The sequence below is a fragment of the Carcharhinus amblyrhynchos genome, chromosome 3, assembly GCF_965287045.1.
Source record: "Carcharhinus amblyrhynchos chromosome 3, sCarAmb.v2.hapA, whole genome shotgun sequence".
Lineage (NCBI taxonomy): Eukaryota > Metazoa > Chordata > Chondrichthyes > Carcharhiniformes > Carcharhinidae > Carcharhinus > Carcharhinus amblyrhynchos.
In genome coordinates this window covers 76,332,838-76,358,839 of record NC_137326.1, presented here as the reverse complement: position 1 = coordinate 76,358,839, position 26,002 = coordinate 76,332,838, and the positions used below count along the sequence as shown (strand labels likewise).

The 26,002-nt window shown below is 44.0% G+C and overlaps 1 protein-coding gene across 28 annotated transcripts in view; it reads right to left on the bottom strand.

Annotated features, from left to right (window-relative positions):
• Positions 1-10,294: 10,294 nt before the first annotated feature.
• kif1aa (kinesin family member 1Aa) overlaps positions 10,295-26,002 on the bottom strand; it is a 291,200-nt gene continuing 275,492 nt past the window's right edge. For all 28 annotated transcript variants that reach the window (XM_080185350.1, XM_080185352.1, XM_080185353.1 and 25 more), the window contains 3 exons: positions 25,556-25,748; positions 20,561-20,679; positions 10,295-10,664 (listed from right to left, as the gene is read on the bottom strand). In XM_080185350.1, the coding sequence (XP_080041476.1) occupies positions 10,622-10,664; positions 20,561-20,679; positions 25,556-25,748 (355 nt within the window). In that variant the 3' untranslated portion in view covers positions 10,295-10,621. The remainder of the gene's footprint in view (positions 10,665-20,560; positions 20,680-25,555; positions 25,749-26,002) is intronic.

The following is a 26,002-nucleotide window of genomic DNA, read 5'->3' as shown; positions in this document are numbered from 1 at the left end:
TAAGCCATCACCACCTCTGGGTAAAAAAGTTTTCCTCGCATCTCCCCTAAACCTCCTGCCCCTCACTTTGAACCTATATGCCTGTGTGACTGAAGGAGAACAGCTGTGCCCTATCCATCCCATCTATGTTCCTCATAATCTTGTACACTGCGGTCAGGTTGTCCCGCAGTCTTCTCTGCTCCAAAGAAAATAACCCAAGTCTACCCAATTTCTCTTCTTAAATGTTGCATCCTAGGAAGCATCCCGGTGAATCTCCTCTGCATCCAGCTCCAACACAATCACATCCTTTCTATAATGTGGCAACCAGAACTGCCCACTGTACTCCAGCTGTGGCCTCACCAGAGTTCTATACAACTCCAACATGACCTCCCTGCTTTTGTAACCTATGCTTCAATTGATAAAGTCAAGTATCCCATCTGTCTTTTCACTACCCCACTAACATGTCCTTCTGTCTTCAGAGATCTATAGACAAACACACCAAGGTGCCTTTGTTCCTCAGAATTTCCTAGTGTAACTTTGGGAATTCCAGTCCCTAAATTGGGACAAATGATGGAGGGGAGGTCTTGGGTTTAGGAAGCAGGCAAGGGTTAATCCTTTGACAGAAGGAAATGAGAGTTTACCTTGTTTGGAGCAGATGAACACCATTTTCCAAAGTCTGCTGTCCAAGCATGGTGGCACAGAGGTTAGCACTGCTGCCTCACAGCTGCAAGGGCCTGGGTTTGATTCCTAGCATGGGTTGCATGTGTGGAGTTTGCATGTTCTCCCCATGTCTGTGGGATTCCTCCAGGTGCTCCGGTGTCCTCCCAGACTTAAAGATGTGCTGGTAAAGTATGTTGACCTGAACAGGCACTGGAATGTGGCGATTAGGGGAATTTCACAGTAACTTTATTGCAGTGTTAATATAAGCCTTATTTGTGACTAATAAATAAACTTAACTCAAGAAGGTAGCAGAGAAGGTGAACTTGATTGTGATTGCGCAGGGGCCTGCTACAAAGGTGTGAATAAATATAACTGAAGCCTGTATTCAACAGTTTCAAATCAAATATGATGACTGGCTGCCCTTTATAGTGTGTCTATGAATACTGTTAGAAAATACCTTTAGCCTCTTTCACATAATCACACAACATAGCTAGTAGCTAAGGTGGCCTCTCCATCAGAAAATACAGACACATTAACATGCTTTCCACTAACATTCAGTTACATTGTTATTACAAAGGACAGAAGGATCACTTGCATTGAGATGTTGGGTTTCTTCAAATTTCCAAGATTTCATTAATTTGTTGGCATGTGTAGGAGAAATAGAGCATATGAGGGACAGGCACCACACTGCCAATCAGGGCCCTCATCCCAAGCCCCTCATGTCGCAAGAAAACAATCCTATCCGTTGTGCCAATTCATTTGGGTCATGGCTTACACACACAATTGCAGCAATGCACCACAACATTACCAGCTGCATTGCCTTAGAGAATCTTAGAGAATGTACATCACAGAAAGATGCCTTCAGCCTAACTGGTCATTTCTGCCTCGAACCTCATCCTACCCTCCCAATCTCAGAACATTTCAATTTTCCCTGTTTATTTACCTTCTCCTTAAATGTGTCAATGCCAAGTTGTTTCAGCTGCTCTTTGTGGTAATGAGTTCCACATTTTAACCAATCTCTGGTTAGAGACAACTCTCATTAATTTCCTATTGGATTTATTGGTGATTACCTTATATTTACGGCCCCTAGTTTTGGATTCCTTGCAACTGGAAATATTTTCCTGGTGTTTATCTTATCAAATCATAATTTTGTTTTATAATCTCTTCATAATCTTAAAGACCAGCATCAGGTCACTCTTCAGTCTTCCATTTTACACAGAAATATGACCCAGCCTGTTCAATCTTTCAGGACACGTATAACATCTCATTTCATTCTGGTAAATGTTTTGCCCATTTCTCTACTGTCTCTATCACCATGATATAAGGTGGAGACCAGAAATGGTCAGATACTTCAAGTATGATCTAACCAAGGTTTTATATAAATTCAAAATAACCTCTCAGCTTTTCAATTCCTTTCTTCTAGTATTGAACCCCCCGATCTGCCAGAAGCACATTACTGATTGCACAGAAATGATTTGTTTCTTTGGACTGCCTAAATCCTATCAGATGGTCAGCTCTGCACCTTGCTGCAGTCACCCCAACCATCATCAAGATTTGTAGATTAGAGAATGGGTACCACGTGGTATCAGCGTGAATAGAGAAGGAACATAGAATCCCTACGTTGTATTCAGCCATTCAGCCCATCAAGTTTGCACCAACTCTCTAGAAGAGCATCTTATCCAAGCCCACCCTGCCATTCTTTCCCTTGCATTTACCATGGCTAATCCATCTAACTTGCACATCTTTGGATACTATGGGCCAATTTGGCATAGCCAATCCATTACCCTACACATCTTTGGACTGTGTTGAGCACCTGGAAGAAACCCATGCAGACCCGGATGAGAAAATGCAAATTCCATAGGCACAGTCACCCAAGGCTGGAATTGAACCTGGGTCCCTGGCACTTTGAGGCAACAGTGCCAAAAATTGTGCCATTATGCCACCCACACATTTGGCAGTCTCATGAACTGCCCATCCTAATAAATTTGGGCTCCCAAAATAACTTCTCATCATATTTAAAACAAATTTGAATTGCAGAAGAGTGGGAGGACAAGAACAAAAACACAGAAAAAGTCAAAAGAAGAAATATTTAAGACCATGCACCGTAACACATTGCAGGGAGGGGGGGGAGGGGGTGAATTCTGCACATTAGGAATGCTATTACCTTCTAAACAATCCCAAAACAACACACCACATTAAAGGAGGAAAACTAAAGGACTTGCAGTCACTCCCTCTATATTTCCCAAACAATAATAGGAAATTCATATTTCTCATTTTATTTTGGGCATTCTTAATGAAGCTTTTGCTCAACATTATTTGACAGCATCATAGTCCAGCCAGAAAAGAAACTGGACTGCACAATTATGGCACAGGCTTAAGTCCTATTTCCCTGAATTTCTGTCCCCTCTCTATTTGATACCTGTTACTACAATTGGTTCTAACCCTGCAGTGCCTGATAATTCCTTCATGACTATGGACAAGGTTATATGCCCTGAAAAATTAGTCTTCAGGCCTATGTCATCTATCCATTCCAAACCGATTTCAAATTCTTCCAGGATATGGCTGTACCAATTAGTTCTCTCCTCAAAGTGAACATTTCTGGAAAATATTTAAATAATCCTGCTATTTTCAGTTCTTCTTCAATTATTCTATTACTTGCAATTTTTAAGAGTTCAAATTTCCTCCCATCTCACTATTGTAGTAGTAAATCTCTCCTATGACATTGCTTGGGTAAGCAATTTGACAGCAATACGGAACTTCTAACCTGATTTGTGCCTTTTTAAACCATAACAGGGAAGATTTATCAACATAGCAACTGGGACAAAGGTTTCCAAAATCCACGTCTGAGACACAGGTTAATCATCAATATTTTACTGAATCTTTGTGTCTATCAAGCTGAGAAAATAGTCTATCTCCATCAAAAACTCTCAGGACAGGTACAATATGGGGTTAGATAGAGTAAAGCTCCCTTTACACTGTCTCCATCAAACACTCCCAGGGCAGGTACAGCATGGGATTAGAAACAGTAAAGATCCCTCTACACTGTCCTATTAAATACCCCAAACAGAGGTATAGCATCTTTAAGACCATTGCTCTAAATAGACAAATTCAATTAAGTGTAACCACTTGGAAACCATTGAGGTCACTGGACAGATATTACTTCTTCTAAATGTCATGCTTCAGCTCAAGACTGTGTTTATCTCAAAAGTGTATTGATGGATAGATAAGTAGATCATAGACATAGATGTTTTGCTGTTATGTATACGTTGCTTCTCTGTCATTTGTGTGTGCAACAGAATAAGACGCATAATCTGATGCTTGCTTGTCCAGAACTGCATAATTACCACGTTTATTTCTTTATTGACAATGCGTTAAAGGGTTCACAAACATCTGAAGACTCTAATTCCAACACCCATGGTTTACACTTCAAGAGACTACTGACCATCTGAGACGGCGTGTACTTATAATATACAATGGTCACAGCCATTTAGTATATACAACTTCAGATGCATTTTTCAAAATGTACAAAGCTGGGGCTTTGTGGAAAGAACAGGCATCAACTAACTGACAATAGAAGCACAGATGTAGAAAACATTCTTCCAATTGTTCGCTAATGAGTAGTCAGGGCCGAAAGTCAATCCCAATTGAAATCTGATGCAGAAGTTGCTGGTTGACTCAAGTGTCCTGGGGTGAGATTTGCAGGGTCTACGCTGTACTGATCTCTTATGGGTTTAACAGTGATGCCAATTGATATCATTTTAACAAACCAGCCTAATAAATTTGGGAAAACACTTTTGTGTTCCTTGGATGAAAGGACAAGTTCATTTGTACAGCATACCACTATGGTCCACTGGGATAAAATTTTGTTTGTGAGCAGGCAGGAAATCTTTGTAAAGCGAGCCGTTTTGTTTCCACTGTTGCTTATAAACCTCACTCAATACGTAGTTCCACTGACTTCAATATAACAGATAGAAAAAGTGGTACACCACAGCCCTGTCCCTTTCTCTCTAACATTACATAATCACCCAAATAAATGTCAACCCACTGTCTCTCTCACTGAAAATAATAGGAAATCACCTGGGTTGAGAGCTCTCATGAGGTCCCAGCCATGGCTCAACAGTTGCAGATATTAACTAAATAATGAACAGCAATCAAGGTATATCACGTGATTTATCACTTATATTCAGGCCATCAACCACCACAAACAACCATTTCAGTTCACTGCTGTCACACATTGGGTGACAGTGGTATTTCACAGATCAGCAAAGTGTGATCTGAGTAAAAAAACAAGGTGCAGTCAGATTTTTCCCATCAACTCAAGGCTCCCTTCTCCAGCTGAAATTACCAAGAACTTTGCCTTTTGAGTCTAAAACCAAAAATGTGACTGAATTCTTTGAACCTGCAGCTGACCCTACTCAATCTTCCTGCAGAGATCTTCTCTCCAGCAACACTGTTGTGGTTAAGGGCCTACTTGATTGAGACAAGTTGTGCAGCCTGGTGAAGTGCTCAAATCCCAGGAGAGGAAAAGTAAAACAGAGATTGCAAGCGAGTCCAGGGGAACATTTTTGCTCAAAAAGTAATTGAATTGAAAAATAAGTGTCCAGGGGCTGGCGTTGGTGCTGGCAATAGGAGTGACATCAAGGAGTAATTAAGTGTGTTTCTGGTGAAGAGATGAAGGTATGTAATGATAATGTAGGTAGGTGGCATTTATGAAAATAAGGAAAAGGTCAGTGGAGCTGAGCGAGAAGATGAAACAGTGCATAGGTTGGACTGACGGAGAAGGCAAGAACATGAGTAGATCTTATCGAGGGATAAGAGAAAACTGGATTTATCTATGAGGAAAGGATGGGTTGTTGGGATGAACAGCTTTTTTCTTTTACCTAAAAGTTTTCAATTCCTTGTGGCAAGTTCTGCTCATTAAATATCTGACAGTCAACTGAAGGAAAGGAATCCAGCCTTTGAATGCCATTGTTTGGTGAGTAAACCATGCGAATGGCATTTTCAAATTATTTTGTGGTATTTAGTGACATATTTGTTGAAGCAACAAAATTATGGGAAAGAACTACATCAGAATTGAGCATCAAGGCTATGTTCCAGGATGTACTGGGCTTTTTATCTGGTGAAGGAACATGGCAAACTTTTGGTCACGCAGAGCAGAAAGGAAAACGTTTTGCTCAAATCATCTTTATTAATAATGCCTCTCCCTTCCAACAGTCTGATATGGGCATGCTCTATAGGTTGGTTGGCCTAAGGCACACCCATGGCTTTTACCAGTACTGTGATGGAAGAAGTTTTGCAGGACCCTTTCTGATCGTATATCTTATCTCGTTCTGTCGCCAGACGTACACCATTGGCTGGCTGGCCAAGGTTATATCTGCCCTCGAACTCAAAAAGCCTTGAGAAGTGGAATTGCACTAACATTGTCATTTCTGCTCCGACAAGTTGTGTTGTCTAATCTGCTCCAACTACTCCTAGTCTTTAACATTTTATTAACAGCCTAGACAAATGGGACTAGCACAGTGCTTTTTCAATGTTGGTTTTATAAAATATTAATCTCTTAACTTGGTCCAGGATTTCAGTTCTCCTTAATTCAAGGAAAGGCAATGGAAGACAGTTGAAGTCCAGGGTTTAGGTGTTATTTATTTGATACCTGTGCTTTTTTTTTCATTATTCTTCCACGGGATGTAGGCATCGCAGACAAAGCCAGTGTTTGTTGTCCTCCTTAAATGCCCTTGAGAAGGTGATGGTGAGCCATCTTTTTTAACTGCTCTAGTCCATGTGGTGTACATACACCCAGTGTGCTATTAGGAAGGGGACTCCAGGATTCTGATCCAGTGATAATGAAAGAATGGCGATATAATTTCAAGTAGGACGATGTGTGGTTTCGAGGGTATTGAAAATTAAATAACTTTCAAATGCCATCTCTAAGGAATGGGTTCAGCTGTGGGGTTTCTTTGTTAGATTGCCATTGTTTAGTTGCCCAACAGACCTGTATTGATCCGCTTCCAATGTTTCAGATCTGTGAAATCAGCTGTGTGTGCAAAAATCAATTCTTCAGAATACAGGTCCTTCTACTTAAAGCACATCCATCAATTCTATCCTGATGACTATAAACTGGAAACAGTCAAGGTGAGGTTGGAGGGGGAAATAATGTTCTGTGGGACAAATAGAAAGATCTATGCATTTTGTAGCACACTTGCTATTTGCTCTTGTGTGTAGTCCTGTAGAATAGGATAATTGGTAACAGATTGAATGTGCTGCTCCAGATACTTTGACGTTCTATTGACATTCTAGATAATTTCCCCTCAATAATTTGACCCCATACAGAATCCCATCTACACAAGTCTATTCCCCATCACCTTAAGTCATTGACCAGAATTTTCCAACTTCACCCGTGGCTGGGATTCTCCAGTCTAGTTGCATTGAATGAAGTTTTGGTTAAGTGCCAAATTCTCCATTCACACTGGTAGCTGTGGCAGGTTGTATGAGTTTGGAGAATTCAGCCATTGACTCTCATCAAGTGCCATCAACACTGGTCAGTTCTGGCATCTCTTCTCAAGTAACCATGTTAACTCTAGCAGAATATTTGTCTGCAGACATTGTGACCAAGCCTACTTCCTGTTTTCAGCTTATCATTCACATACACATTCCTGCAGATATCACTAGATGGTGACCAAAAGGAGAAATCTTTTTGAACACAGGAACAGAGTAGGTCACTAAATTCACAAAATTAAATCAGATCTTGGCTGTTCTGCATCTTAATGTCATCTACATTCTTGATTCCTGAAAAAAAATCTCAGTCGCCGTTTTAAATTTTTTCAATCGACCTTGTCTCAACTGGGAGAAGAGAGTTTCATATTTCCATTATCTTTCTAGCCTTTTGGGTCATTCTGGCTTCTAATCCTCAATATGTCTCCAGGTGATCCCATTATTCACTGGGTCACAGGATGGCCAATATAAGTGTTTATGAATGCATGTTCTGGTGCAGAGCCTTACCCAGAGGTAGCACTATCAGGAAGTCAGGATACACGCATTTGGCCAAGGCTCCACACTTGGAACTCACATCTGGGATACCAGCCTAGCTGTATCACTAATACTCCACAGCCAGCTCACCTCTCTGGAATAATTTACACCCACAAAGAAAAGTTTGGATGCAAATGAAAGCCGGAGAAAGTTGTGAGGTTGCAACCAACTTCACTAGCAATGCCAACGGATCCCTGTCACTAGTGTCATGCATTAGACATCAAACTTCTTCAAATGAGACCTGGCTGAGCATTGCAGTGCATTGGGAGAAATGCACATAGAATGTAGAGGCAGCCAAGGGCATTGGAGAGAAAAGTGACCCTTAATGTACTGTGGCAGAAGGGGAAAGCCAAAATGCTCAGCAGCATGATGGCTTTTCGTGCGTAGAATGCAAGAAGAAGCCCTTGATTTAACTGGCATATTGTTAATGACAACAACATGGAGAAAGTGCATGAGGACATGGTTACAAGACACACATTCCAAAGACCACAGTCCAAAGATGTGCGGGTTACGTTGATTGCCCATGCTAAAATTTCCCCTTAGTGTACTAAGATGATTAGGTTAGAGGGATTAGTGGGTAAAATATGTAGGAAATGGGGGTAGGGCCTGGGTGGGATTGTGGTCAGTGCAGACTCGATGGGCCGAAGGGCCTCTTTCTGCACTGTAGGGTTCTATGATTCTATGATTCCAATGTGCGTCTGAAGGTTTTACAGCAAATGCCTTTCTTAGTTTTACAAGCTTCCACTGAGGCACTGACCAGGACTTCATTGCTTTCAACTCCTGAGCGCTTAGGTTTCACCCTAACCAGTGTAAAACCGGCAACTTTCAAGTTAATTAACACATCAATGTGACATAATTTGTGGTTTTTCTATATAGCAGCAATTGAATTTTCCTGCATTCAGCTCGTTCTGGATGATGTTACACTGACATTAAACAATAACCTGTAGAACAACACCAAACTTATCAATAGAGGGTGCAACATATACACAACAGTGAGCTCTTAGTTTAACAAAACAGCAGCCATAATAAATGGGTGCGATGTATAAATAAGTGTGACGTATGTGCTGACTTTTGGATATTGCCATCTCCTGATGAGCAGATGCCATTTTTGTTTTCACCTGCAGAGCAGTGGGGTGTGGGTATGGGGGAGGAGGGCCTTCCATTTGTTTTTGGTTTAAATAAAGCACCATGGAGATTTTTGTCACCATGTCTCAACAGCCCAATCAGTGCGGGCTACAGGAAACCTTGACCAACACTTGAAGAAATTATTCTACCAACCCTGCAATCTCCAAGTGTCTAATCCATGTTCAAACATTTCAGGACTGCATGAGAGCACCCCACATCTTCACTGCCCCACCCACTGTGTTCCTTATTGCAGACCCGTCATCTGTACCCTGTTAGAATACTCAACTTGCTTATAACACTGAGAATGCAGTAACTAGCTGTGGGTTAGCGCTCCTCCAAAATAGAAATGTCATGCACAGTTACTAATGGTGTGGTGATCTCGGATGTACACAGCTTGTATGTATCAAAGCAAATGCGTCCTGCACTCTGCAGCTAATCACCATCAATGGAACGGGAACAGCAAGAGCAAGTGTCCCAAGAGGGCTCAGGTCTACTCTACCCTTTGCCACGCAAAGAAAATTAGATGGAGGACACAGCTTTGTGGAGCCTGCAGGGTTGGTACTCTGAAGATAAAGGAGTTGAAGAGGTATCAATACCAATGTTTAGTAATGTCTGACTTAAACTGTAAAGGAAAAGCAATCTGAATCAATGTCCTCCCAACCTCAGCCCCTGTCCCAACCCCCATCTGGTTGGATGTACAGTCTGTATCTGGATGAACAAGTCAAGGTCATAATGGTGATGGCATTGGCATTAGGCTGGCAGCAGACCTCCAGTGTGTTAGTGTCTCCTGCATTAGACATGGATACTAGAATTCAGCACAGCTTGCTTCCATAGCCACTGATTTACAAAACATTGAATCTTTCAGATCCAACATGGCATGTGTGCTGAGTCGGTACACGGAAACCCAAGTATACCACATAAACATGGCAAGCAGGTGGGCAAGAGCTACCCAAACATGTGAGCGTGGGGAGGGTTGAAGACAACAATGTCCAACCTCATCAGTAACATCTACTGTTCAAGATTAAGAATACACTATCATTACAGAGCTAAACATGAAATATATACAACATTCACCCTTGTAATCCACCTCCATAATTCCAGACTTTGGGATTCTCCTTCACCTGTCTAATAGATTAATCCTCTCCTCCCACAAAAATAAACTGCCAGTTCTTCTCCAAAAAAAACTTCAAACCATTCATGGTGCTTTCTGGGAGGCCAAACTCGCCTTTAAAGGGACGAATGCAGGTAGCAAGTCAGCGCTGGAGCTTTGATGGTGTCAACTAACCAATGATGAGCTCTCACTGATCATTTTGAGGCTCTCCTTCAGTTCCCCAACCTGTTGCTGTATCCTTCCAAGGAGACATTCCAAGCCCATGAAAAGGATTGTGCCTCAGAACACAGCAACACCCCATTCAGCCTCTGCTGGGAATGACAGTAATCCCACAAATTGTCTTCACACCCATCCCCTTCCAAAAACACCCACTCCCGCCCTCCCCACCCCCACCAAATAAAATGCAAATAAAATGTAAGGATCGCATACAGCATCTAGTGTCCACATCACAGAGCTCGTTCATCAGTGATATCTAACCACTTGCTGAAGACACACAGAGCATCACACACACACGTAACACAGCGCTCCCCAGCGCCAGGCGACACAGTTTTTGCTTTCACACAACTATTAAGTTTTGTTCCTCAATAAATTACTACATGTAGAGCAGGCATGTTAGATGGGCATTCACGTCAATGCTGGAAGGGCTGGGTTGACTATGTACATATGAGTCCAGTCTGATGTCGCTGGGTTGGAGAGGAATTTTAGCTGATTCAAGGATGAAGATCAGATCCTCATCTGACTGCTCCTCCTTCTGGACAGCTTTGACCTGCAAGGAAGAATCAAACAACTTCAGTAAATGGAACAAGTTATTAACAGCATTATATTAGAGAACACATAAAGTAATGCTGTCTGAAACCACACACTATAACACTCTGATACACATACAGCCCTTAGTATGACACATTCAGATACACCCATAACTTTCATGACAGCTCTGTATCATATGTTGCACATGACCAGATGTATTGTAATTTTAATTTTATATTGCACATTGTAACACTCTGATGATTCAAAGACCTCATACTGTATCACTCATCTATTTTCCATACAAGTCACTGTCAAACTCTCTCAGATACCTTGAAGTAACGCTGATATATATCAATCTTGTTCTACAACACACTCAGATATACCTCAAAGCCTTCCTAATAACATTGTCTGATACAGCCTATACCTTCATTACTACAGTCTGAAATAGGCCACAACTATCACTATTACACTGTCTGGGTATACCCCGTATACCCCACTGTAATAACATCTGATATAGGTCAAACCTCTCACTTATAAAAAGATCGGGCCTAGGATTTTTAGAATGGTGGGGCTTCCTTTCATGCCAGCTGAGAAGTTGGTGGGCGACATATTCCTGTCGATACTACCTGTCCCACTGTCAATTACCAATCCAATGAGTGTTAATTCACTGGAGGCAGGTTTTGTGCCCCTCATTCTAATTGGCAGGCGGCTCCCTAATCCTGCAGTGCCAGAAGCTGCAGTGGACAGGACTGGGACTGCAAGCAGTCCCCAAAGTCTAAATGCTAGGAGTCCAGGACCAGATACTGTGTGAATCTCAAGGCCAGGTGAGATGGTGAGGTCAAGAAGGGGTGGCGGTATTGGAGGAGAGGCTGGGGAAGAGGGAGCACCTGCGGAGACTAGAATTTTTCGGGGTGCGCTATGTTAAAATAAGGCTGCTAATGGAGGCATCCCCCCTTACACATCTGCCAACCACCCCCACCCTCCCCCAGTCCAACCCTCCCACAACAGGCCTCAGCATAGGCACTTTTCGGGGTTCACCTGTGTAAAAATTGGGCCTTGACAGAAAATGGTCCATAAGCGGTCAATAATTGGCAACTTGAGGGCCTCAATTGGGGCAAGGGTGGGCGGGAGGCCTGGGCCATGCCAGTCCCTGTGCAAAGTTGTGAATAAACCGGGGAGGATGGGAGCCCTATGGGAAAGCTGTTTGAAAAAATTGACAGCCACAACCTCCCTCCACCTGACTAAAAAATACACAACTAGGGAATGTAAAATTCTGCCCTTGTGTTTATAGTGTGTTGTTCACAACCACTAGACCTCACAAAATTCTTCAAGTTAATAGAGTTATTTTTTGACAATTAGTTACTCTTACAATGCAGGAAACATTGCAGCCAATTTTCACACAGCAAATGCTTCAAACAGCATCATAATAATGATCTGTTTTTCATGATGTTGATTGAGGAATAAATACTGACCGGGACACTAGCGATAATTCTCTTGATTTACTTCAAACAGTGCCATGGGACGTTTTGCATCCACCTGAGAGGGCAGAGGGGGCCAAAGTGACAGTGCAGCACCCCTGCTGTACTGCATAAGTTTCAATAATGTGCTCAAATCTTCAAGCTGATCTTGAACTAGGAAGGTTAAAACTCTGATGTCAGAGTCTTACCAATAGAGACACAACTGACGGTGACTATAACATAATGTGATACAATGCACAGCTATCAATATAACATGGTGTGATATACCCAGACCTCACTATAACACTATCTGATATACTCCGCTCCTCTCATTACAATACTGTCTGATATACTCAACACTTCGCACTGTAACAATGCAGGATACACACCTCTCTCACTATAACACTGATACAACCTACTCTCACTATAACACTATCTGATGTAGTGCACTCTCACTATCACATTGTCTGATATAACACACTATCATTATAATACTATCTGGTGTAACCTACTGTCACTATAACACTGTCTGATATAACCCACTCTCATTATAACACTGTGATATTTCCCACTCTCACTGTAACACTGTCTAATATACCCAACTCTCACTATAACACTGTCTGATGTAACTCGCTCTCACTATAACACTGATATATTTCACTCCCACTATAACAATGTCTGATATACCCCACTCTCACCATAACACTGACTGATTTATCCCACTCTCACTATAACACTGTCGGATATACCCAACTCTCAGTTTAACGCTGTCTGATATACCCACTCCCACTATAACAATGTCTGATATACCCCACTCTCACTTTAACGCTGTCTGACATAACTCACTCTCACTATAACGCTGATTGATATATTCCACTCTCACTATAACACTGTCAGATATACCCCACTCTCACTATAACACTGTCAGGTATACTCCGCTCTCACTATAACACTGTCTGATATACTCCGCTCTCACTATAACACTGTCTGATATACTCCGCTCTCACTATAACACTGTCTGATATACTCCGCTCTCACTATAACGCTGACTGGATATACCCCAGTCTCACTATAACACTGACTGATATACCCCACTCTCACTATAACACTGTCTGATATACCCAATTCTCACTATAACACTGTCTGATATATCCCGCTCTCACTATAATGCTGACTGGATATACCCCAGTCTCACTATAACACTGACTGATATACCCCATTCTCACGATAACACTGTCTGATAGACCCCACACTATAACACTGTCATACCCCACTCTCGCTATAACATAGTCTGATATACCACACTGTCACTATAACACTGCCTGATATACCCGACTCTCGTTATGGCATTGTCAGGGTACAACTCACTCTCATTATAACTCTGTCTGAGATAACCCAATCTCACTAACACTGTCTGATATACCCCACTCCCACTATAACACTGTCTGACATAACCCACTCTCACTATAACACTGATAGTTATAGTGGGAGTGGGATATATCAATCGGTGTTTTGGTGAGAGCAGGTTATGTCAGACAGTGTTATAGTGGGAATGGAGTATATCAGACAGTGTAATAATGGGAGTGGGATATATCAATGTCTGATATACCCCACTCACTATAACATAGTCTGATATAACCCACTCTCACTATAACGCACACTGGACATACCCAACTCGTTATAACACTGTCTGATAAAACACGCTCTCACTATAACACTGTCTGATAAAACCCATTTTCACTATAGCAGTGTCTGATATACCCCACTCTCACTTTAACACTGTCTGATATAACTCACTCTCACTATAACACTGTCAGATATACCCCACTCCTACTACAACAATGTCTGATATAACCCACCCTCACTACAACACTGTCTGACATACCCCACTCTCACTATAACACTGGCTCATATATCCCACTCTCACTATAACAACTGTCTGATATAACCCACACCTCAACATAATACTGTCTGATATGCCTCACTCTCACTATTGCACTATCTGACATAACCCACTCTCTGATATAACCCACTCTCACTATCACACTGACTGGATATATCCCACTCTCACTATAACGCTGGCTGATATACTCCACTTTCATTATAGCACTGTCTAATACATTCCACTACAACACTATCTGATATAACCCCCACTCTTATTATAACACTGTCCGATATAACCCACTCTCACTATAACACTGTCTGATATAACCCCCACTCTCACTATAACACTGTCTGATAATAACCCACTCTCACTATAACACTGTCAGATATAACCCACTCTCAGTATAACACTGTCTGATACAACCCGCCCTCACTATAATACTGCCTAACACTATAACGCTAGCATGGAGTCTACGGAAATAAGGCAAACAAGTAGGGAGGTCATGGAACCTATACAGATTAGAGGGGAACAGGTGCTTGCTGTTTTGAGGCAAATCAGAGTAGATAAATTCCCAGGACTGGATAGGGTATTTCCTCGGACCTTGAAAGAGACTAGTGTTGAAATTGCAGGGGTCCTGGCAGATATATTTAAAATGTCAGTGTCCACGGGTGCTGAATAATTGGCGGATAGCTCAGGTTGTTCCGTTGTTTAAAAAAGGCTCAAAAAGTAATCTGGGAAATTATAGGCTGGTAAGTTTACTGTAAGTAGTAGGTAAATTATTGGAAGGAGTACTAAGAGATAGGAACAGAAACTTATTAGGGAGAGTCAATATGGCTTTCTGAGTGGTAGGTCATGTTTGACCAATCTATTGGAGTTTTTCAAGTTGGTTACCAGGAAAATGGATGAAGGGAAGGCAGTGGATGTTGTCTACATGGACTTCAGTACGGCCTTTGACAAGGTCCCGCATGGAAGGTTAGTCAGGAAGGTTCAGTTGCTAGGTATACATGGAGAGGTAGTAAATTGGATTAGACGTTGGCTCAATGGGAGAAGCCACTGAGTGGTAGTGAAGGGTTGCTTCTTTGAGTGGAGGCCTGTGACCAGTGGTGTGCCACAGGGATCAGTGCTGGGTCCATTGTTGTCTGTCATCTATATCAATGATCTAGATGATAATGTGGTAAATTGGATCAGCAAATTTGCTGATGATACAAAGATTGGAGGTATAATGGACAGTGAGGAAGGTTTTCAAAGCTTGCAGAGGGATTTGGACAAGCTAGAAAAATGGGCTGAAAAATGGCAGATGGAGTGTAATGCAGACAAGTATGAGGTATTGCACTTTGGAAGGACAAACCAAGGTAGAACATTCAAGGTAAATGGTAGAACACTGAAGAGTGTAGTACAACAGAGGGATCTGGGAATAAGATACACAATTCCCTAAAAGTGGCGTCACAGGTAGACAGGATCATAAAGAGTGCTTTTGGTACACTGGCCTTTATAAATCAAAGTATTGAGTTTACAAGTAGAAATGTTATGGTGAGGTTGTATAAGACATTGGTGAGACCGAATTTAGAGTATTGCGTGCAGTTTTGGTCACCTAACTGCAGGAAGGATATTAATAATGTTGAAAGAGTGCAGAGAAGGTTTACAAGGATGTTGCCGGGACTTGAGAAACTTAGTTACAGAGAAAGGTTGAATAGGTTAGGACTTTATTCCCTGAAGCATAGAAGAATGAGGGGAGATAGATAGAGGTGTTTAAAATTATGATGGGTATAGATCTATTGATAGAGGTGTTTAAAATTATGATGGGTATAGATAGAGTGAATGCAAGCAGGCTTTTTCCACTGAGGCTAGGGGAGAAAAAAACTAGAGGGCACAGGTTAAGGGTGAAGAGGGAAAAGTTTAAAGGGAATATTAGGGGCGGGTTCTTCACACACAGAGTGGTGGGAGTGTGAAATGAGCTGCCTGACAAAGTGGTAAATGCGGGCTCACTTTTATTATTTAAGAAAATCTTGGACAGGTACATGGATGAGAGGGGTATGGAGAGATATGGTCCAGGTGCAGGTCAGTGGCACTAAGCAGAAAAATGGTTCAGCACAGCCAAGAAGGGCCAAAAGGCCTGTTTCTGTGCTGTAATGTTCTATGATTCTATATGCCTCACTCTCACTATACTGCTGGCTGATATACCCCATTCTTGCTATAACACGGCTGAATATGCCCCACTCTCTCAAAAACACTAATGTAACACACTGTCACTGTAACACTGTCTGATATATACCCCACTCTCACTATAACACAGTCTGATATACTCCACTCTCTCTATAACACTGTGTGATATACCCCACTCTTGCTATAACATGGCTGGATATGCTCCACTCTCACATAAACACCATCTAATATAACCCACTGTCACTGTAACAGTTTCTGATATAACCCAATTTCACAATAACATGATCTATTACCACCCGCTTTCAGTATAACACTGTCAGATATAACCCACTGTCATTATAACACTGTCTGATATAACCCGCCCTCACTATAACACTGTCTGATATAACCCACTGTCATTATAACACTGTCTGATATAACCTGCCCTCACTATAACACTGTCTGATATAACCCACTGTCATTATAACACTGTCTGATATAACCCGCCCTCACTATAACAGTCTGATATAACCCGCCCTCACTATAACACTGTCTGATATAACCCGCCCTCACTATAACACTGTCTGATATAACCCGCCCTCACTATAACACTGTCTGATACAACCCGCCCTCACGATAACACTGTCTGATAGACCCCACTCTCACGATAACACTGTCTGATAGACCCCACTTTCACGATAACACTGTCTGATAGACCCCACTCTCACGATAACACTGTCTGATAGACCCCACTTTCACGATAACACTGTCTGATAGACCCCACTCTCACGATAACACTGTCTGATAGACCCCACTCTCACGATAACACTGTCTGATAGACCCCACTCTCACTATAACACTGTCTGATAGACCCCACTCTCACGATAACACTGTCTGATAGACCCCACTCTCACGATAACACTGTCTGATAGACCCCACTCTCACTATAACACTGTCTGATAGACCCCACTCTCACGATAACACTGTCTGATAGACCCCACTCTCACTATAACACTGTCTGATAGACCCCACTCTCACTACAACACCGTCTGATAGACCCCCCTCTCAATATAACACTGTCCAATGTAACCCAATGTCACTATAACACTGTCTGATATAACCTGCTCTCACAATGACATAAGAACATAAGAAATAGGTGCAGGAGCAGACCATCTAGCCCTTCGAGCCTGCCCCGCCATTCAATAAGATCATGGCTGATATGAAGTGGATCAGTTCCACTCTCCCGCTTTCTCCCCATAACCCTTAATTCCTTTGTCTGTCAAAAACCTATCTACCCGTGTCTTAAATATATTTAGCGAGGTAGCCTCCACCACTTCAATGGGCAGAGAATTCCAGAGGTTCACCACCCTTTGAGTGAAGAAGTTCCTCCTCAACTCCGATCTAAACTGTCCCCCCCCCTCCCTTATCTTGAGGCAGTGTCCTCTAGTCCTGCTATCCTTTCTAAGCGGGAAGAATCTCTCTACCTCTACCCTATCCATCCCCTTCATTATCTTATGTGTCTTTATAAGATCCCCCCTCATCCTTCTAAACTCCAATGAGTACAGACCTAGTCTATTTAGTCTCTCTTCATAGTCCAACCCCCTCATCTCCAGTATCAGCCTAGTGAACCTCCTCTGCACTCCCTCCAAGGCTAATATATCCTTCCGCAAGTGCGGCGACCAAAACTGCACACAGTACTCCAGCTGCAGCCTCACCAGTATCCTGTACAGTTGCAGCAAGACCTCCCTACTTTTATATTCTGTCCCCCTCGTTATGAAAGCCAACATTCCATTCGCCTTCTTGATCACATGCTGCACCTGCAGACTGGGTTTTTGCGACTCGTGCACAAGGACCCCCAGGTCCCTCTGCACCGTAGCATGCTGCAGTTTTTTGCCTTTTAAATAATAATCCCTCCTACTATTATTTCTGCCAAAGTGGATAACCTCACACTTGCTAACATTATACTCCATCTGCCAGGTCCTCGACCACTCGCTCAGCCTATCCAGATCTCTCTGCAGGCTTTCCACACTCTCCACGCAATTTGCTTTTCCACTCATCTTTGTGTCATCAGCAAATTTCGTCACCCTATACTCAGCCCCCTCCTCCAAATCATCTATATAAATGGTAAATAGTTGAGGCCCCAGCATCGATCCCTGCGGCAATCCACTAGTCACCAACCACCAACCAGAATAGCACCCATTGATACCAACTCTCTGCTTCCTATTAAACAGCCAACCCTCTTTCCACGCTAACACCTTACCCCCAACTCCGTGCACCCTAACCTTCTGTAGCAACCTTTTATGAGGCACCTTATCAAACGGCACTGCCTGATATACCCCACTCTCACTATAACACTGTCTGATATAACCCACTCTCACTATAACACTGTCTGATATAACCCACTCTCACTATATCACTGTCTGATATAACTCACTCTCACTATAACACTGTCTGATAGACCCCACTCTCACTATAACACTGTCTGATTTAACCCACTCTCACTATAACACTGTCTGATAAACCCACTCTCACTATAACACTGTCTGATATAACTCACTCTCACTATAACACTGTCTGATATAACCCACTCTCACTATATCACTGTCTGATATAACTCACTCTCACTATATCACTGTCTGATATAACTCACTCTCACTATAACACTGTCTGATAGACCCCACTCTCACTATAACACTGTCTGATAAACCCCACTCTCACTATAACACTGTCTGATAAACCCCACTCTCACTATTAACACTGTCTGATAGACCCCACTCTCACTATAACACTGCCTGATATAACCCACTCTCACTATAACACTGCCTGATATAACCCACTCTCACTATAACACTGTCTGATAGACCCCACTCTCACTATAACACTGTCTGATAAACCCCACTCTCACTATTAACACTGTCTGATTTAACCCACTCTCACTATAACACTGCCTGATATAACCCACTCTCACTATAACACTGTCTGATAAACCCCACTCTCACTATAACACTGTCTGATAGACCCCACTCTCACTATAACACTGTCTGATAGACCCCACTCTCACTATAACACTGCCTGATAGACCCCACTCTCACTATAACACTTCCTGATATAACCCACTCTCACTATAACACTGTCTGATAAACCCCACTCTCACTATAACACTGCCTGATAGACCCCACTCTCACTATAACACTGCCTGATATAACCCACTCTCACTATAACACTGTCTGATAAACCCCACTCTCACTATAACACTGCCTGATATAACCCACTCTCACTATAACACTGCCTGACATAACCCACTCTCACTATAACACTGCCTGATATAACCCACTCTCACTATAACACTGCCTGATATAACCCACTCTCACTATAACACTGTCTGATATAACCCACTCTCACTATAACACTGCCTGATATAACCCACTCTCACTATAACACTGTCTGATAGACCCCACTCTCACTATAACACTGCCTGATATAACCCACTTTCACTATAACACTGTCTGGTATAACCCACTCTCACTATAACACTGCCTGATATAACCCACTCTCACTATAACACTGTCTGATATAACCCACTCTCACTATAACACTGTCTGATATAACCCACTCTCACTATAACACTGCCTGATATAACCCACTCTCACTATAACACTGCCTGATATAACCCACTCTCACTATAACACTGCCTGATAGACCCCACTCTCACTATAACACTGTCTGATAAACCCCACTCTCACTATAACACTGTCTGATAGACCCCACTCTCACTATAACACTGCCTGATATAACCCACTCTCACTATAACACTGTCTGATAAACCCCACTCTCACTATAACACTGTCTGATAGACCCCACTCTCACTATAACACTGTCTGATATAACCCTCTCTCACTATAAAACTCCTTGATATACCCCATTCTCACTGTAACATTGTCTCATTCACCCCATTCTCACTATAACACTGCCTTTACAACCAACTCTCGGTATAACACTGTTTGATGTACTGTAAAATTAAAATTTTTTATTAGTCACAAGTAAGGCCTACATTAACACTGCAATCACGTTACTGTGAAATTCCCCTAATCGCCACACTTCAGCACCTGATCAGTTCAATGCACCTACCCAGCACGTCTTTCAGACTGCGGGTGGAAACTGGAGCACCCGGACGAAACACACGCAGAGACGGAGAGAACATGCAAACTCCACACAGACAGTTGACGTAAGCTGGGAACGCACCTGCCAGTTGCCTGTCTAAGGAGCCCTCCCACGACTAGCAATAAGCCCCAAGACCAGCCCCTTCCCTTAACCTCCCCCTCCACAGCCTCTGGAGGTATCCCAACTTTTGGGTTCCCTCCCATTTTTTGACAAATTGTCCTTCTGTAGGTCAGGCGAATTTATAAAATCATCCCCTTGGGTGGGATTTACCTGATTGACCCAGCGAGGAGGGGGTTGAAGGCATACAGCCAGTCTTGCATCTCTTTATCATTGCAGGCTTGTAGCAATATCCCGCGATGTTCAGTGCACACAGCAAACGTGTTTGGAGTCTGCAATATGAACAAATATCCAAATGAGAGGGTCAGATATCAGCACAGCACCAGAATGAGGTAGTCTAGCCCACCGAGTCTGCTCCGATTCTTTGAAAGAGCATCCCATTCAGGCCCTATTCCCCGTAACCCTGCACATTTGTCATGGTTTATCCAACTAACCTACACATTTTTGTACATCAAAAGCCTGATTTTATCATTTTCATTCTAAGTGCTGAATCTGGAAAACTATTCTCAGGTGCCCTGCTATGCGAGTCTGAATCACACTGTGGGCAGGGCTTATTGCTCCTGAAACGATTGGAGCTCTGAACCGCGCACGTGCAGTTAGAAAAGAATTTGAAAAAGCGCACCCATGTCACATTGCTCTCTGGCTGCAAAAAGCAGATAAAGCAGCAGCGATGGCCCCCACAGACATCACCGCACCCCCACGACATAACTGTCCCCCTTATCCACCCACCAACCCCTCCGCTACGCAGACAGATCATGATGCCCTGCCTCCTTCCCCCACACCGACCACATGCAGAGTGACAGTGGACCCCTCTGCCCCTGTCCACCCCCCTCCCCTACCAGAAATCCATCTGGCCTCCCCCCCACCAGTGAGCAATTGGGCCTCCCCCCACCCCCCAACCACCAGTGAGCAATTTCCCCCCACCCACCACCTCACCAGAGATACATCTTACCTGCCTCCTTCCTCCCCCCACCACCCCAGAGAATGATCTGGCCTCCTCCCCACCCCAGAGAATGATCTGCACACTCCTCCCCCCCCCCCAGAGGATGATCTGGCCTCCCTTCCCTCCCCCCCGTTCCAGAGGTACATCTGATCTGCCTCCTCACCCTCTCACCAGAGAATGATCTGGCCTGTTGATCTGGCCTGTCTCTCTTCCCTTCCCTCCACCACCGATCTGAGTCAGAGAGCTGTTGAAAGCTTGGAACTTACCTCTTCAGAAGCTGGAGCGCCTGAAACAGACTTCTTGCCGAGCATGTCTGTTTTGCGCTGAATCTGGACACGCAAATGCGATGGTAAAGGGGGAAATGCTATAATTCAACTGAAATGCATGCAAATGCATTTAAATCACCGTTGCACCCATTTCGGGCGCGAGTCGGATCGTGGCCATTCCCAGGCCTCAGTAAAGTGGCCATGTGCGCAGATGTGGGCATGGATTGCGTTTATGGCCTCATGCCTGACTTTTCTTACAAAGACTCTTCCCGCTCAAAAAAGACAGTAGGACTAGGGGGCACAGCCTCAAGATAAAGGGGGGGCGGTTCAGAACGGAGTTGAGGAGGAACTTCTTCACTCAAAGGGTGGTGAATCTCTGGAATTCTCTGCCCGTTGAAGTGGTGGAGGCTGCCTCGCTAAATATTTTTAAGAAGCGGGTTGATGGGTTTTTGATAAGAGAAGGGATTAAGGGTTATGGGGAGAGGGCGGGAAAGTGGAACTGAGCCACGACAGATCAGCCATGATCTTATTGAATGGCGGGGCAGGCTCGAAGGGCCAGATGGCCTACTTCTGCTCCTATTTCTTATGTTCTTATGTTCTTATGAAAACAGGCACGCAATGGTAAAATTGGGCCCTAAGGGGCAATTTAGCATGGCCAATTTACCTAATCTACTCATCAATGCAGGTCAGAGGAGCATTGCAAACAGCAGTTCAACAGGCTTTGAAGAAATACTCAGCCTGTTGCAGAAGTTGTTCATTTTGCCATGGGCAATCACTGTTTGGAGACCAAGTGCTTCCTTGGGAAGAGGAACAAACAATAACATTGCAGCTCTGTAAAGTCGCTGTGTTTCCCTCATTGCCTAAAAGCTGAGGTAATCGTGTCTCTAACCAATATCCCATCATTGGTTTCTGATGGATAGGAATCAACGGAAAAGCGACGCCAGTGAATCCCAGCTCTGTCCACATCCCATAGCCCAGTGGATGATGACCTAAGGGTGAAGGCTATGTAGAGGGTAATTTCTGAAAAGTTCAGGGGTGAAATTTTAAAAGACCCCATTATCAGCTGGCAGCTGAGGGATTGGGACAATGGGGAGGGAAGCAATCAGTCACAGACCCGGAGGTGGACAGTCAGACCATCGAAGGTCAGTGACAGTTTGAGGGTCCAGTTAGCTAGTGACGGTCTGGGGTCAGTTACTGTCTGGGAGAGTGGATAGATGGTCAGTTACTGTCTGGGAGAGTGGATAGATGGTCAGTTACTGTCTGGGAGTGGGGATAGATGGTCAGTTACTGTCTGGGAGTGGGGATAGATGGTCAGTTACTGTCTGGGAGTGGGGATAGATGGTCAGTTACTGTCTGGGAGTGGGGATAGGTGGTCAGTTACTGTCTGGGAGTGGGGATAGATGGTCAGTTACTGTCTGGGAATGGGGATAGATGGTCAGTTACTGTCTGGGAGAGTGGATAGATGGTCAGTTACTGTCTGGGAATGGGGATAGATGGTCAGTTACTGTCTGGGAATGGGGATAGATGGTCAGTTACTGTCTGGGAATGGGGATAGATGGTCAGTTACTGTCTGGGAATGGGGATAGATGGTCAGTTACTGTCTGGGAATGGGGATAGATGGTCAGTTACTGTCTGGGAGAGTGGATAGATGGTCAGTTACTGTCTGGGAGTGGGGATAGATGGTCAGTTACTGTCTGGGAATGGGGATAGATGGTCAGTTACTGTCTGGGAGTGGAGATAGATGGTCAGTTACTGTCTGGGAGAGGAGATAGATGGTCAGTTACTGTCTGGGAATGGGGATAGATGGTCAGTTACTGTCTGGGAGAGTGGATAGATGGTCAGTTACTGTCTGGGAGTGGGGATAGATGGTCAGTTACTGTCTGGGAATGGGGATAGATGGTCAGTTACTGTCTGGGAATGGGGATAGATGGTCAGTTACTGTCTGGGAGTGGAGATAGATGGTCAGTTACTGTCTGGGAGAGGAGATAAATGGTCAGTTACTGTCTGGGAATGGGGATAGATGGTCAGTTACTGTCTGGGAGAGGAGATAAATGGTCAGTTTCTGTCTGGGAGAGGTGATAGATGGTCAGTTACTGTCTGGGAGAGGGGATAGATGGTCAGTTACTGTCTGGGAATGGGGATAGATGGTCAGTTACTGTCTGGGAGGGGGGATAGATGGTCAGTTACTGTCTGGGAGTGGGGATAGATGGTCAGTTACTGTCTGGGAGTGGGGATAGATGATCAGTTACTGTCTGGGAGTGGGGATAGATGGTCAGTTACTGTCTGGGAGTGGGGATAGATGGTCAGTTACTGTCTGGGAGAGTGGATAGATGGTCAGTTACTGTCTGGGAATGGGGATAGATGGTCAGTTACTGTCTGGGAATGGGGATAGATGGTCAGTTACTGTCTGGGAGTGGGGATAGATGGTCAGTTACTGTCTGGGAGAGTGGATAGATGGTCAGTTACTGTCTGGGAATGGGGATAGATGGTCAGTTACTGTCTGGGAGAGGGGATAGATGGTCAGTTACTGTCTGGGAGGGGGGATAGATGGTCAGTTACTGTCTGGGAGGGGGGATAGATGGTCAGTTACTGTCTGGGAGAGGGGATAGATGGTCAGTTACTGTCTGGGAGAGGGGATAGATGGTCAGTTACTGTCTGGGAATGGGGATAGATGGTCAGTTACTGTCTGGGAGAGTGGATAGATGGTCAGTTACTGTCTGGGAATGGGGATAGATGGTCAGTTACTGTCTGGGAGTGGGGATAGATGGTCAGTTACTGTCTGGGAATGGGGATAGATGGTCAGTTACTGTCTGGGAGTGGGGATAGATGGTCAGTTACTGTCTGGGAGGGGGGATAGATGGTCAGTTACTGTCTGGGAATGGGGATAGATGGTCAGTTACTGTCTGGGAGAGTGGATAGATGGTCAGTTACTGTCTGGGAGAGGGGATAGATGGTCAGTTACTGTCTGGGAGTGGGGATAGATGGTCAGTTACTGTCTGGGAGAGGGGATAGATGGTCAGTTACTGTCTGGGAGTGGGGATAGATGGTCAGTTACTGTCTGGGAGAGGGGATAGATGGTCAGTTACTGTCTGGGAATGGGGATAGATGGTCAGTTACTGTCTGGGAGTGGGGATAGATGGTCAGTTACTGTCTGGGAGAGGGGATAGATGGTCAGTTACTGTCTGGGAGTGGGGATAGATGGTCAGTTACTGTCTGGGAGGGGGGATAGATGGTCAGTTACTGTCTGGGAATGGGGATAGATGGTCAGTTACTGTCTGGGAATGGGGATAGATGGTCAGTTACTGTCTGGGAGTGGGGATAGATGGTCAGTTACTGTCTGGGAGTGGGGATAGATGATCAGTTACTGTCTGGGAGAGGGGATAGATGGTCAGTTACTGTCTGGGAGAGGGGATAGATGGTCAGTTACTGTCTGGGAGAGTGGATAGATGGTCAGTTACTGTCTGGGAGAGGGGATAGATGGTCAGTTACTGTCTGGGAGTGGGGATAGATGGTCAGTTACTGTCTGGGAGAGTGGATAGATGGTCAGTTACTGTCTGGGAGAGTGGATAGATGGTCAGTTACTGTCTGGGAGGGGGGATAGATGGTCAGTTACTGTCTGGGAATGGGGATAGATGGTCAGTTACTGTCTGGGAATGGGGATAGATGGTCAGTTACTGTCTGGGAGAGGGAGGTATATGTCCTTAGGCAATTTAAAGAAAAATTGTGCTGCTCCACCATCTAATCTGAAACTGCTAAAGAGAACCTCCTCCAAAAGTTCAAGTTGAAAGTCACATGAGTGCAAGGAATCTTCAGCAGTGTCAAATCAAACTGTTGTGAGAGGGTTTTGTGAACTTTGTCAACATTTAACAGCATAACTGCAGCAATTGGCTACAGCAATTGGTTACATTCCTGCAGGATGAAGGAGGAAGATTCAGATACCTTGAGCATAGCCTGCTGGTCCTCGCTATACTCCACTTGTGCAGCTGACAGGTTAAGGATGGCCCGCTCCACTGTGTCCTTGTCGGTATTGTAAATGTAGACGTACGGCCGTCGCACAACCACATAGCGCTTCACCCAGCCATTGGTCTGTGGCTCGAGGAAGTGCAAGGTCCCTTTCTTTGACACAATTGGACTGCAGGGTAAGAAAGAGTAATAGAGCAGAGAAACTCCTTCAACAATCACATCTTGCTGAAAAACAATCTACGCACAAACTACAATCTACATCCTTATCTCAGCCTCTTCCAAACAGGCCACTGAATTAACATGGACTGGGTGGGCACAGGAAGGCAGTAGTTTGGCAGTGTCTGGAGAGCTCCAAGGAATGGGCCAATTCTGGGGAGTTGCCAATCTCGATTCACTCTGCTGGATGACTGCATAGGCACAAGG